The 14,268-nt window shown below is 56.7% G+C and overlaps 1 protein-coding gene across 4 annotated transcripts in view; it reads left to right on the top strand.

Annotated features, from left to right (window-relative positions):
• The window catches only part of LLGL2 (LLGL scribble cell polarity complex component 2), a 35,500-nt gene that overhangs the window by 11,620 nt on the left and 9,612 nt on the right, over positions 1–14,268 (top strand). For 2 of the 4 annotated variants that reach the window (XM_043905537.1, XM_043905536.1), the window contains exons 2-6: positions 483–575; positions 10,252–10,349; positions 12,264–12,345; positions 12,579–12,694; positions 12,975–13,133. In XM_043905537.1, coding sequence (XP_043761472.1) covers positions 501–575; positions 10,252–10,349; positions 12,264–12,345; positions 12,579–12,694; positions 12,975–13,133 — 530 coding nt within the window. In that variant the 5' untranslated portion in view covers positions 483–500. Of the gene's footprint in view, positions 1–59; positions 82–482; positions 576–10,251; positions 10,350–12,263; positions 12,346–12,578; positions 12,695–12,974; positions 13,134–13,239; positions 14,089–14,268 lie in introns of those variants that run through there. The other 2 variants (XM_043905538.1, XM_043905539.1) reach the window with 2 other exon arrangements.

Raw genomic sequence — 14,268 nt, 5'->3', positions numbered from 1 at the left:
CTTCCCCCTGGTTCTGGAGACAGAGGCTTGTGAAGTTTCCCTTTCTGTGTAGCCAGAGTTTTATGGTTCTCCAGAAAACAGGTTAACAATTAAGCTTAATTAACCTCGGGGCCTCTGGCCCTTCTTGTTCCTATAAAGCCGGGCTAAATGGCTTCCTCCCCCAGCTTCTCCCGTTGGCTTTACAAGGGCCACAGGTGGCCGGGAGCAAGCGTCAGAGCATTAACTGAGGGCCTACAGGTACAGGGCTCCCTCCCTCCGGTTTCCTGTTAGGGAAGCGCACTCTAGTGACAGGCCGATGGGAAGGGGAAGCGGAGGGTGAAGTGAAGCAGGACTGGCCCAGGGCTCGACGACCTGCAGGCTCATCTCGGGGCCCAGGGCTCGGCCACCTGCAGGCTCGGGGAGGGAGGCTGCCCGCATTGGGCGCTGGGCCCGGCTCTGGGGCCTCGCTCACCAGGCACTCAGCTACTCCCCGCTTTCCCCAGGGGGCCGCACACAACAAGATGAGGAGATTCCTGAGGCCTGGACACGACCCTGCGAGGGAGAGGCTCAAGAGGGACCTCTTCCAGTTTAACAAGGTAAGGGGAGCGGGGGGCGGGGGAGGGGGGGCAGCCGCGTGTGGATGGTGGTGTGAAGGTATCCCTTTCCCGGGAACCTCCCCAGCAGTCCAGTGGTTAGGACTCTGTGCTCTCACTGCCAAGGGTGCGGGTTCGATCCCTGGTTGGGGAAATAAGTGCAATGCAGCCAAACAAACAAACTAAAGGTATCACCCTCCCCCCAGGCGGGGGCTGGCACTGGGGTCACCTTTACGTGGACTAGGGTGCTTACTTGGCGCCACCCACTGTGCCCCCTGGGACCTAGGTTTTGGAAATGGGGTCTGGATGGCAGCTTTCCTGGGCAAGGAGAACAGGATGCCCAGCAATGGGCTCCCCTTGCCCCCCATCTCTCTCTGACCTCGTTAAGTTCCCCCATCTCTCCCAGCCTCAGTTTCCCCACCTGTAACGTGGGGATAAGACCATGCACCCCGCCTATCTCCCCCGGGGTTGTGGGGGAAGCTTAGGGCCAAGGAGGATGGTTGGTGAGTCCTGCAGAGTGTAGTCCTGTTCCCGTGATGCCAGCTTCCTCGGAGCGCTGGGGCCACAGGCCACAGCCGTCCCCTCCCTCCTCAGATCATCCTCAAAGGAAAACACGGCGTTCCCTGCAGGCGGGATGCATGGTTCCTTCTGGCAGGATCTAGGCCTGGGCAAGTGGGGAGAGGCGCCTGTGAGAAGGTGCCGGGTTGGCATTTGACTGCCCCCACCCCACACCTGCTCCTAAGCCCCCCAGCCCCCCAAAGTGAGTGTCCTTTTCCCAAGATCACAGGGCTTCCTCTGAGGCTGGGCCTGGGAAGGCCAGAGCCGGGCTGTTAAGGGGAAGGAGCACAGCGTGGTTTATTAGCTCCGAGGCCACCTAGCAATCTGAAGCTAATCCGGGGTAATTAGCCCCTCTCATTTCTGCTTTGATGTAGGCCTCGGCCTCCCCTCTGGAAGGTGGACGGCAGGAAGGGGAGCATCAGGGTGCTTCTCCCCTTGGAGGGGCGCCCAGGGTCCCTCCAGGCCCCGCTGATGGGTGGGCTTCCAATCCAGCTTAGCCTCTTAGAAGCGGGGGGGGGGGGGGGGCCTCTGCCCATCATGCACTGCATAGGCCCATCATGTGGACCACGTGGAATTAGATCATTTAAGGGCTGGGCACAGTGGCCCTGGAGTGCCCGCTGCTGTTTCCTGGGGCTGCATGCCTCCCAGGGAGAGGGAGCTCCCAGGGGCATGTTCAGGGCTGGTCAGGGTCCCAACGTGCTCTGCCATTTTCCTCTAATTTCCTTGATCTGAGGCTACCCGCCTCTGGGATCAGGGCTTTCCTGAAGGAGCACCTCTTCCCACTGGGGTAAGGAAGCCGTGGGCGGGGCTTTTAGGCCTTGGGATGGGTATGTGCACACGCAGGTGTTGTGAACGGGGGAGCTGCCGTTCTCATTCCCAAGGGAGCAGCTCATGGGTGTTGAGTGCGGGTCTCAGAACCTCAGCACCCACCACAGGGCCTGGGTGTGGCTGCTGTTGCCTTCCATTGCCCCTGATGACGCTGGGATCTTACACCCCAAAAAGGTGGCCGATTCCAGTGCAAACCGGATAGACAGGCTAAGCGAAGAGGGATGAACCCCCGCCCCAAGTTCCAACTGTGGAGCAACAGGGTGGAGCTGGGGTGGGGCCTGGGTAGAGGAATCGCCCCCCCCCCATGTCCCCAAGTTCAGCTGCCCCACCCCCAGGCCTGGCTGGGGAGAGGGAGGGGAGGCTCCTGGAATTCTTTCTTCCTTCCATTCTCTTCTGAGAAACATGCTTTGAGTACCTACTGTATACATAGCCCAGGGTTGGGGCTTTGAGAATCTCAGATAAGACCTTTGCCCTCCAGGATGTTTATAATCTGGTGGAAGGAAGAAGGCTGATGGTCTGAAGAGGGGAAGTCTTGGGAGATCTTTGGGGAAGGGGAGGGCCTTAGACTCATCTAGGCTCTGGGTGAATGGTGGAGCCTGAAGGGTCAGGATTGGAGGGTGAGGCGGATCCTGGGTGATTGGGGAGCCCAAGCCCCGCCCCCAGCCATGAGGTCCAGGGAGGCTGGAACCTCAGAGTCTGGGTCTGCTACACCAGAGCCTGGTGGGTTTTGAGCAGGGGTGTGAGCGGATCTCATTTATGACTTAGCTAAGGTGCTTCTGGGGCTTTTTTCAGCCTTTCACTCCAAAGCAGGTAAGCTTAGAGCCCTTAGGAGATGTTGCATTGACTGGGTGGGGCCCAGCAGTGGTGGTGGGGTGCCGGGCTTGGCACTGTTGACATTTGGGGCCTTCAGGAGCAGCAGCATGCCTGGCCCTGCCTCTCTTAGACGTGACAACCAAAAACGTCTCCAGACATGGTGCCAGTCAGGTACCCTACTGCCTGGGTTCACCAGCCAGGTGACCGTGGACAAGTTCTTGTTCAGTCGCTCAGTCATGTCCGTGGACTGCAGCACGCCAGGCTTCCCTGTCCTTCACCATCTCCCAGGGTTTGCTCAAACTCCTGTCCATCAAGTTGGTGATGCCATCCCACCATCTCATCCTCTGTTGCCCCCTTGGACAAGTTCCTCATCTGTAAATGGAGAGGCTGGTAGAAACTATCCTGCAGTGTGGGTGTGCGGATTAAATGCATTAGTGTGTAAGTCAAGGGGCCTAAGTGGCCAGTGGTTCCAGTATTAGCACCGTGCTGTGAATGTTATCTGGCTCGAGGTTGAATTTGGAGGGTCTTGGCACCCTCCAGCAGAGGTATGTGACCAGGTCCCAGCAGACAGGGGGAGGCACAGAACCGGAGCTCAGAGCCTCACATCTGGGGAAGCAGGCAGTGTCCGCCCTGGAAGGGCTGGTCTGCAGGGCACCGAGCTGGGAAGTGGGACTTGGCACCATCATCGGCCAGTCCCAAATGGCTTGCATATGCCCACTTCTAAACCAGCACTGGGTCTCTCCCTCCAGCACCTTCTGGCGAAACTCTTCAACACTCGCTGCAAGGGAGGTGCCTCGGAGAGGGCAGCATGTCCTGTGTCTTTGGGAAGGAGCTCTGTCTGTGGACAGATGCTCGGAAGCCCCTGCTGGGGGCTGATTGTCTGAAGGGCAGCTCCGGTTCACTGGGGGCTCTAGGCCAGGCAGCCAAGGGGCCAGGTGGCGCAGTGGTTGGGCCAGGACTCTGGAGCCAGGTGGTCTGGGTCTAGATGCCAGTTCCCCGAGTGACTGCAGAAACGTTACTCTCTCTGCTCCTCAGTTTACCCATCTGTAAAGTGGGTATTATAGTAACCCCTCCACCCCGGGTGGTATGCTGAGTGAGTTAAATTGCTTTGAATGGCACCCACACACGTCCGGTGCCCTACAGAGTCAGCCTCGTCTTCGCCTGCTCCTGACGGCTCAGGTGGTAGTGTTCCCGCTCCTGCGGGTGAAACTGAGGCCTCCAAGCTTGCGCGGCCTGAGCAGCTAGAGGGGCACCGACTCGGATCACAGCTCCCAGTTCCATGTGCCCACAGCCAAGGCCTCAGGGTGCTGGCCCTGACTCTCACCCGTGCCACCTGCTGGGTCCTCGGGCTGGTCGGGAGGACAGAGGAGTCAGCTGGCCATGCCAGCAGGGCTGCCGGGGGACCACAAGTAGGGACCACAGGACCCACAGGAGAGAGGAAGGGACCCTGAGGGCACGTCGCTCATGTTGAGTAAAATCTCTTCCTTGAAAAATCCCTCAAGGCCCGGCCGGCCTCCCTGGTGAGACTGCCAGCCGGCTGATAAGGGCGCCCTTCCTGCCTGGGACCACCCTCCCCCACCCCAGGCCCTGAACAAACAGCGTGTTCCTGACCAGCTGCCCCTGTCCAGGGCCAGGCGGTCTGGTCCTGGCTTTTGCGTGGCTGGGCCCCTGGTGTCAGGTGACAGCCTCCCAGGGAGGCCAGGTTGCTGCCAGCGCCAGGAATCTGGGCTGACCACACCCAGTCTGGGCCAGTGCCTCCCTGTCCCCCACTTCGCCCCCCAGGCGCCCCTGGGCAGCCTTCCCCCGCCCCCGGCAAATGCTAGGGGCTCCTCAGCCCTCGGTCTTGGAGGGGGTCCCCCCTTTCTAGGGGCAGGAGGAAGGGCCCCCTGTGCTCTCTCCCTTCCGGGGAGCCTGAAATGGGGTCCCGGAGCCCGAGTGAGACAGACAGGCCTTCTCTCTCTCCACACCAGGCTAATGTTGCAGTTTGGCGGCTCCTACAAATCTCTTCTTTCCCAACTCCCTGTCAAAAGGGCTCATTGTTCTCCCTTCTCTCCGCAGAGGTCACCTGAGCCAGGTGGCAGGGCGGGGACAGTGCCAGGTAGGCTGGATGCTGGGCCTGGGAGGTAGAGGAGGACAGCCCTGCGGCTCCCAGGCTCTGCTCAGCCTCTGCTTTGAACCAGAGCCGGAGGCGGCCGGGAGGGCTGGGCCTGCGTCCTGGGCGGAAGGCTGATGGGGGTTGCTCTGTGCCTTGGAAGTCCACACAGGGCCCCCCGCCCCCGGGGCTGAGCCCCTCCTGTACCCGGGGGCTGCTTCCTTTAAGGGAGGTCTGATACCTGCCGTGCTCTGGGGTCCTGGAGCTGTGCCTAAACCCTCCACCCGCCAGGGGCAGGGGCGGGGTTCCTGCCCACCTGGGCCCGGTGGAACCGAGTCTTCAAAGGCCGTGAGGAGTTGGAGGGAGGGGCACCTGAGCGTGGGGGGCAGCCGGAGTGAAGGCCACGGTGCCTCGTGGAAGCCTCTGCTTCTCCGTGCGTCTCCCGCCCTGGGGGTCCACCTCCTCCCTGTTCCCCTCCAGGCTCTCACTGACCTCTCTTCTCACCCCATATCCAAACCCCAGCAAGACCACCGGGGCCCCTCATAACTGGCCTGGGGTCCCCATGGCTCCTTGTTCTGCTGGGTCCCCAAGCACATATTCCTCATTTCGCTTTGCCTCAGCCAGGGGTTCATGGGTCTTATTTGCCTGTGGAAGCAGAGCCACTGTGCCCACTCCCGGACCTGCGGAAGCCCCTGTCTCCACACTAATTACACTCGAATCCACTCTTTTGGCCCCAGACAGTTAGTTGTTGTTCAGTTTGACTTTGCCACCCCATGGACTGCAGCACACCAGGCTTCCCTGTTCTTCGCTATCTCCCAGAGCTTGCTCAAACTCATGTCCATTGAGTCGGTGATGCCATCCAACCATCTCATCCTCTGTCGTCCCCTTCTCCTCCTGCCCTCAATCATTCCCAGCATCAGGATCTTTTCCAATGTGTTGGCTCTTCACATCAGGTGGCCAAAGTATTGGAGCTTCAGCATCAGTCCTTCCAATGACTATTCGGGATTGATTTCCTTTAGGATTGACTGAGCCAGTTAGGGTCACCATTAAATTCCCTCCCATTTTGTTTTGCTTCAGCCACATTGTGAGGCCTGTGGGGTCTTGTTTCCCCGACCAGGGATCAAACCCACACTTTCTGCATTGGAAGCATGGGGTATTAACCAGTGGACCACCAGGGAACGCCTCCATTAATTTGTTTTTGAGGGAGCTTTGGTCCCTCCTGAGTTGTCAACTTGGAGAAGACTCCTTGAGGGATATGAGGGAATGAGAGAGAATCTTTGAAGGAGGCAGGGGTCTTAAGGAGCAGGCCTTTGCCCTGTGAGGCCAGCTGGGCCCTGAGGCTCATCTTGTCCAAGCCAAAGGCAGCTCTGCTCCATGCAGTCTTTAGGATTGTCCTGTGGACCACACGTGAAATGAGGCAATGTAGCTCGCCCAGCTCCACACACTTTTTAAGTGATAGCTGAGGATTCTAAGTTTTGTGGGCCTGACTCAGTTCCTGTTCTTTCTAAACCAGCCTATGAGAAAGAATGTGGTTTGGGAGGGAAGGGTGTCCTCAGGACCCGAAAGGAAATGAGCTATGAGTACAGGTGATTGAACCATAGACCTGACCTTTATCTCCCAGTGGGTTGGAGGAAAGAGTGACCTGCAGCAGGAATGACTCAGGTGTGATATTAGGAGAACTTCCTGCTGATTTGTTGATAGGATAACGTGTGCTCTGAGCCCCTGATGGAAACCTGTTGTCTCTTTGGCTTGACTTTCCTGCCAATGTCCCGAGGTAGACATGTCTAAGGCAGCACCCTGGTCCGATGGGAATATGAGACGTACGTAATTTAAAATGTTGTTGGAGTCACATTACAGTTTCTTAAACAAGTGAATTTAATTTTGATGAGGTATTCTGTTCAGCCCAATATATCCAAAATGTTATTGTTTCAACATGTAGTCAATAGATATTAGATTTTCTTAATTTTTTTTTAAAATAAAAAGGATTATCCTATATTTACAGCACATCTCAATTTGGCCATTATGTTTTCTTTTGGAATATGTGATCTATATTTAGCATTTGGAAGTTGAAAAAGGAAATTCAAGGCTCTGGTGCGCCTGACTCCAGCCCCTGTTGCTCTGGAACCCAAGAACATAACCTGGAAAGTTTTCTAATTACTGAATTGTGAGGGCCCATGCTTGAATTTAAGTTAAATGCAATTAGAAGCTCAGTTCCCCTCCAACTAATAAAAAAAATTAAAAAAAAAACAAACAAACAAACAAAAAAAAAGAATATCTTGGGAGAAAGAGTGTTCTAAGCAGAGGGAACAGCAAGTGCAAAGGCCCTGAGGAAGGAGCATCTCTGGTTTATTCAAGGACCATCAAAGAAACCAGAATGACCACAAATGAGGCAAGAAATGAGAAGGGATGGACAGACCTGAAGATGATCACCACTAGGTCTATTGCAGCTTTTAAAATTCTTGCTTTTCTTTTAATGACAATAGCATTGTTAAAGGTGCTGAGTTCTCTCTTAATTTCTACTAAACTAACAGAATTAAAATTAAAAGCAAAGCCCTACCTCTCATAAAAAAAAAAAAAAAGAAGAAGAAGCTCAGTTCCCTAGTGGCAGTAGCCACATTGCGAGGGCACAGGATCTCCTCGTGGCCTGTGGGTGTCTTACAGGGCATCAGGGCTTGGGCCCCCCAGGCTCCTGCTGGCTGTTTCCTCCAGCGTCCTCCAGATTCCAGAGGCTTTGGCCTTGAGCTGCTGCTGCTGGTGGTGATGGGAACATGCTGTCAGCCCAGGGAGGCCCCAGCAACCTGGGGCCAGCCGAGGGGGGCTCCTGGGGCAGCTTGTCCCACACACCGCATCAGCCTCCTTTTCCTGGGAAATGTTTACATTCCAGATACCCTGCTATCTCCCCAAGGCTTTTCCAGGCTCTGCATTTTTTGCATAGCTGAACAGGAACCTGGACTGGAGTGGGTGGGGGGGTTCCTGCCGGCCCACTGCTGCCCCCTTCCAGGTACAGCTACTTAGAGGGCAGACTGTTGTCCCTGGCAGAGAACCGGGCCTGCGGGGGCCCACACCTATGCATCCCAGAATAGCCACTCTCTGGAGCTCTCGTCCCCTGGTCGACCCCAGCACAGGGCCTCCTTCCTGGATCCACTGGCCAGGGCAGGCAGGCAGCAGTTGGGTTTGCTAAGCTATAGCCCCAGCTGTCACCAGGACTTATCTCTCTCTGCTCCTTGGAGGCCAAGTGAAGCCCAGAGCAGAGCCTTGGGCCTACAGAGAGCTGCCTCACTGGGGAAGCCTTTTTCTGCAGGACAGTCTCCATGGCTTAAAATAAAAAAATCTTCAAAGTAGCTGGCTGACGTCCTATGTCCCACTCTAATCTAGCTCTACGGGTTCAGTATCCCCTGGGGTGGGGGCCGGGGGTTGAGGTTTGCCGACTAAGAAACTGGTGAAAACCCTCCTGAAGATGGTTGTCAATCTCAGTCCTACTGCTTACATCCATACCTTTTTAATCTGTAATTCCACCCCAGGACATCTGCCTAAGGGAATTCTTAGTTATAGGCAGAGATAAGAGAGCAAGAATGGTCATCAGTGTAACTGTCAGTTGCAAAACCTCGGATAACAAAGTAAATACTCAATAACAGAGACTAGTGAGTTAGGGTACCTCCCCCTGAAGACTATTCTTCAGCCATTTACAAGTCGTTTTAGGGAGTTCCGTGGTGGTCTAGTGGTTGGGACTTGGCACTGCCATGGCCTGGGTTCAATCCCTGGTTGGGAAACTAAGATCCCACAAGCTGCAAATTGCAGCAAAAATATAAATAATAATTTTTTAAAAAGTCATTTTGGTGCTTTGAACAGCCTGGGCTGGCTATAGGTAGAAAGACCGAATACAGAGCTGTATATGTGTACATATATCCATTTGGTGTGATCCCACCTAAATCTCTGCTTTTTTGTTTGTTTTTTTAATTTATACTTTATTTATATTTTTATTAAAAAAATTTTTTTAATGTATATATATGTATTCCCTGACCAGGGATCAAACCTGTACCCCCTGAAGTGGAAGTACAGTGTCTTAACCACTGGACCTCCAGGGAAATCCCAAAATTAAAAAAAAATGTTTTTAGAACGGTTACTTCCATTTACAGTTATCACAAAGTATTAAAGTTGCTCAGTTGTGTCCTACTCTTTGGACTATACAGTCCATGGAATTCTCCAGGCCAGAATACTTTCCCTTTTCGAGGGGCTTTTCCCAACCCAGGGATCGAACCCAGGTCTCCTGCATTGGGGGCGGATTCTTTACTGAGCCCCAAGGGAAGCCCAAGAATACTGGAGTGGGTAGCCTATTCCTACTCCAGCAGATCTTCCTGACCCAGGACTCAAACTGGGGTCTTCTGCGTTACGGGCAGATTCTTTACCAACTGAGCTGTCGGGGAAGCCACAGTTATCAAAGTGTTGGCTCTCTTCTCTGTGTTGTATGATATATCCTTGAGCGCATCTTAGACTCAGTCATCTGTACCTCACACTCCCCACCTTTGTATGCCCTTCCTGACCCCTTCCCACAGGTAACCGCTAGTTTGTTCTCTACATCTGAGAGTCTACTTCTTTTGGTTATATTCGCTAGTTGGTTGTATTTTTTTAGATTCCACATATAAGTGACAACATAGAGTGTTTGTCTTCCTCTGAGGTCGCTATCTGCAAGTATAGAGCCACACACCTACGCCCTTGCAAGCAAGGGTTCCTCTGGTCGTGAGAGTGTGGGTGACTTTTGTTCCCTTTCTCAAGCTCCTTTGTATGTTCCAGGTTTTCTACCACATATATTACTTCTAGAAAGAGAAATGAGCAAAGGCATGTGTCTGTGACAAACACTCGAGAAGCTTTCTCCACGGGAAGATGGTGGAAGAGAGCTCACAGTGGCAGGGTTTCAGCCCTGGAGGAGCCTTGGGTGGCCCAGAGTCAGGAAGGGTGGCTGTGGGTTCTGTCAGACCCCATGCGCCCACCTGGAGCTGTGACGCAGCCGGGCTTCCTGAACTGCCTGGTACCTCCCCTGTGCCGGCCCCGCAGACTTGCCCCGCACCCGGGCAGGAGGGCTGGGTGGGCTCCCCACGGTACGGGCGGTGGAGGAACCATGTCAGAGTTCCTGGAGAGCAGGGGGCTCCCGTGGCGTCTGGGGGAATGAGCTCCCAGGGAGGGCCTCATGGCCGAGGACCAGGTCAGGAATGGATGCAGGGTGTGGCCCAGGTGGGTCCAGCTAGGGACCCGGGTGCGATTGAATTCCTCCTTCCTGCTATGGGTGGCTCTGTCCTGCAGCTCCACCCTCCGGCGCTGACCCCTGCCCCCAGCGTGGAGGGGCAGAGGGGACGTGTCTGCAGGCCCGTGCACGCCTGATTCTCATTGCAGACGGTGGAGCATGGCTTCCCCCACCAGCCCAGCGCCCTCGGCTACAGCCCCTCCCTGCGCATCCTGGCCATCGGCACCCGCTCTGGGGCTGTCAAGCTGTATCCTTTCTGTCTTCCCGGCTCCCACTGAGGGAGGCCCCGGAAGGGCTGGGGGCCTTGGCATTGGTGAGATTCGAGAAAGGACTCCTCCACTGTCCACATAAAAACAAGTTGCAGATGACTCCTCTCGTTCCCAGTACGTTCCAAGTACCCTCTTAGGAGTTAGCCCTGAATGCAGCAAAAAAGTGCAGGCTAGGGATGGGCTGAGCAGTGGTGCTGTGGTTGTTTTTCTTTCCCCACCCCCACCCCGGAAGAATCAGTCGACTGGCCCCAGGGCTCTGTCCAAACCAGAGACAGGGTGGCCTTGGGTCAGAGGAGCTGTGCTAAGGCAGCTGCTCTTCCAGTTTCTACCCCTGATCATGTGCACTCCCTCATACACACACACAGATGCACATTGGCAGGGACAGTCTACACACACACACACACACACGTTGGCAGGGACAGTCTACACACACACACACACACACACGTTGGCAGGGACAGTCTACACACACACACACACACGTTGGCAGGGACAGTCTACACACACACACACACACACGTTGGCAGGGACAGTCTACACACACACACACACGTTGGCAGGGACAGTCTACACACACACACACACACACATGTTGGCAGGGACAGTCTACACACACACACACACACACACACGTTGGCAGGGACAGTCTACACACACACACACACACGTTGGCAGGGACAGTCTACACACACACACACACACACACACACGTTGGCAGGGACAGTCTACACACACACACACACACACACACACACACACACACACACACACACACACACACACACACACACACACACACACACACACACACACACACACACACACACACACACACACACACACGTTGGCAGGGACAGTCTACACACACACACACACACACACACACGTTGGCAGGGACAGTCTACACACACACACACACACACACACACACACACACACACACACACACACACACACACACACACACACACACACACACACACACACACACACACACACACACACACACACACACACACACACACACACACACACACACACACACACGTTGGCAGGGACAGTCTTTCCCTGGCCTGAGGGTCGACATGGTCCAGTGGATCTATTTCAGAAGCCAGGACGGGGGATCGCTGCTCAGGTCGTCTGGCCTGGGCTGGGCTACAAGTCTGGGAGTCCCACTCCCGGACCTGACCTGAGCCCCCAGGGTGGGACCCAGGGGGACTGGGAGGTGGGGGGGGTCACCCGAGGAGGGCCCAGCCGGCACCTCCTCCGGCGAAGCTGTAACTCCCTCCTGCTCCTCTGCTGCCGGATGGGGGTAGGGAGCTAGGTGGTGGGTGGTGTGTGCACAGGGGGGCAGAGGCCCAGGTTCCACAGGGCTCAGCCCTCCCTCGGCTGGTTAATCATTGCCGGCCCACGGCCATATCCTGGTTACAGCTCTCAGTGCTAAGACTGGCGCTCCCCAGTTGCCATGGGTGGGCCCACAGGCGCCCGCTGTGTGTCTCCTCACGGGTGCCACCATGCAGTAGCTGATGACCTCCTACAGCTCAGGTTTTGGGGCTCGGGGAGGCCGGGGGCTGCAGTGGGCAGGCTGACAGTTGCCAAGATAAGGCTTCACCCTTCTTAGGAGTCAGCCCTGCTGGCCTGACTGCGACAGCCCTCCCTGATTGGCTGGATTCCCCCTCGGGGGTCAGGTTTCTGGACCTTGTCCTCAGGCTGGCCTACTGCTGCCTCCTCTCTGCCGTAATCCCACCCCACCCGACCCCCCCACACACACACACAGAGGGGTCCCGCTGCCTGGGGGAGGGAGGGAGCCCTTCTCTGCTGAGTAATTGCAGGCCGGGGGTGGGGAGGGGTCCTGCCTTCTGGAGCTGTTTTCCTGAGCCCTCTCCTCCTAGCTATGGCGCCCCAGGGGTGGAGTTCATGGGCCTGCACCGCGAGAATAACACCGTGGTGCAGATCCACTTCCTGCCTGGCCAGGTAAGCCTACCCCATGCCCTTGTTATTGGGTTTGGTGCTGATGAGAGGACCCGGAACAAACCTGCCTTTCCCCAGCCGCAGTTCATGGCCGCCCTAGCAGCCGCCGGGGCTCTCTGAAATGACCCGCATCTCTGAAATGACACCCTGGGCAGCCCTGGTGTGTCGAGGCCACGGGGAACGCTGCCCCGCCCTGGTTAACGAGGCTGGCCGCTCCCACCCCGTTCCCTCCCCAGTGCCAGCTGGTCACCCTGCTGGACGACAACAGCCTGCACCTGTGGAGCCTGAAGGTCAAAGGCGGGGTGTCGGAGCTGCAGGAAGATGAGGCGTTCACGCTGCGTGGCCCCCCGGGGTGAGAACTGGTGGCACCCCCAGCCAGGAAGCGGGCCGGGCTGCGGGCCGCCTCCTCCCATCCCCTCTGAGCCCCAGCTCTCTGCCATAGGTCTCCAGCCTTGGCAGAAAAGAGTCAATATGTTTACCCAGTCTGAGTCACTATGGACACCGTTAAAGGGCCCCCCAGGCCTGGGCTTCCCTGGGGCCGCAGAGGGAGTCGGGGGATTACTGCCGTCCCGCCGTGGGTCCCCCTTTGCCTGGGCAGCAGCCAGCTCACAGGCCGTCCTTCCCTTCCACAGGGCTGCCCCCAGCGCCACGCAAATCACCGTGGTCCTGCCACACTCCTCCCGCCAGCTGCTCTACCTGGGCACCGAGAGCGGCAACGTGTTCGCAGTGCAGCTGCCAGCCTTCCGCGCGCTGGAGGACCGGGCCATCAGCTCGGACGCTGTGCTGCAGGGGTGAGCCCCGGGCCCCGGGGCGTGGACGCGGCCCGGTGATGCCTCGGGAGCTTATCCTTTCTCTCCTGGGAAGTCTGTAGGAACAGGAGGGCAGACTCTCAGCGCCCCCCCAACCTGTCCCCCAAACTAAGAATCTCTCCCTCAAAAGTATTAGCACCCCAGCACCAAAAGGGGTCTTGGGAGCAACTTGTCATCCCATTTAAAGGGGAGGAAAAGGAGGATCACAATGACCATGTAGTGATACTGCTCTTAACCCAGCGTTCCTGGCACCAGTGCCGCCCCTTTTAAAGCCCGGGGGCTCTGCCGCAGGGCAGACCAGGCCCAGGCCTTCCTGGTCAGCTGGGCAGCTTCTGCTGATGTTTGCGTTTCGGAGTCTCGGCTACTTGTTCGCTCTCAGGCAGGTTCCAAACGCCTGACAGCCATGACCTGTAGGATTGTTGAGACCATTTCAGAATCTTTGCTCCTGGACGGTGGTGTCTGCGGTAGAGAGGAGTTCAGATCAGGTCTGGGGGTGGGGAGGGGGTGCCAGGGCCCAAAGGGAAACAGTGGAGGAGTGCAGCAGGAGCCCGCGGAGACCGCAGGGCTGGGATGTGCAGCCCCTTTAGGCTCGAGCTTCCTCAGGGCTCCAGCCCAGGCCTGTCTTGCTCACAGTCACCAGGCCCCAGGTGATGGTCAGGCCGAGCTGGGTGTTGCTGTGCTGGGAAGATTCCTGCTTGCGGCTGGGTCCCTCTGAGCACTGGGCAGTGTGACTGTGGTCGGAGCAGGACTGTTTGCAGGGGGCCAGGCGCGGCTGGTGCTCAACAGGGCCACCTGGCCTGCAGCAGGACGGCGGAAGGACCTGCTCCTCATTGTGGCCGAGCCAGCGCCCACCTCACCCACACCGATGAGCATGTAGTGGGTCAGGGAGGAGCCCTCGCTGGGCTTTCCTAGCCTGAGTGCCCTGGGAATCCCTCCTGTGAGTCTGAATCCTTGTTTTAAACATAGCAAGTTAGATTTGGGTTTGACCATAGACATGCCCGCAGGATTCAGGCTGTTTCCATTTCATCCTTGGTGTTGGCTCTTGATCCCGTGCCTGCCCGCCTCATAGGCTTCTGTTGGCTGCAGCACATCCAGACTTCACATCAGCATTCCAGGC

The sequence above is a fragment of the Cervus elaphus genome, chromosome 5 (assembly GCF_910594005.1).
Source record: "Cervus elaphus chromosome 5, mCerEla1.1, whole genome shotgun sequence".
Taxonomy (NCBI): Eukaryota; Metazoa; Chordata; class Mammalia; order Artiodactyla; family Cervidae; genus Cervus; species Cervus elaphus.
Note: the sequence above shows the minus strand (reverse complement) of the source record. Positions and strands in the feature narration are given on the sequence as shown.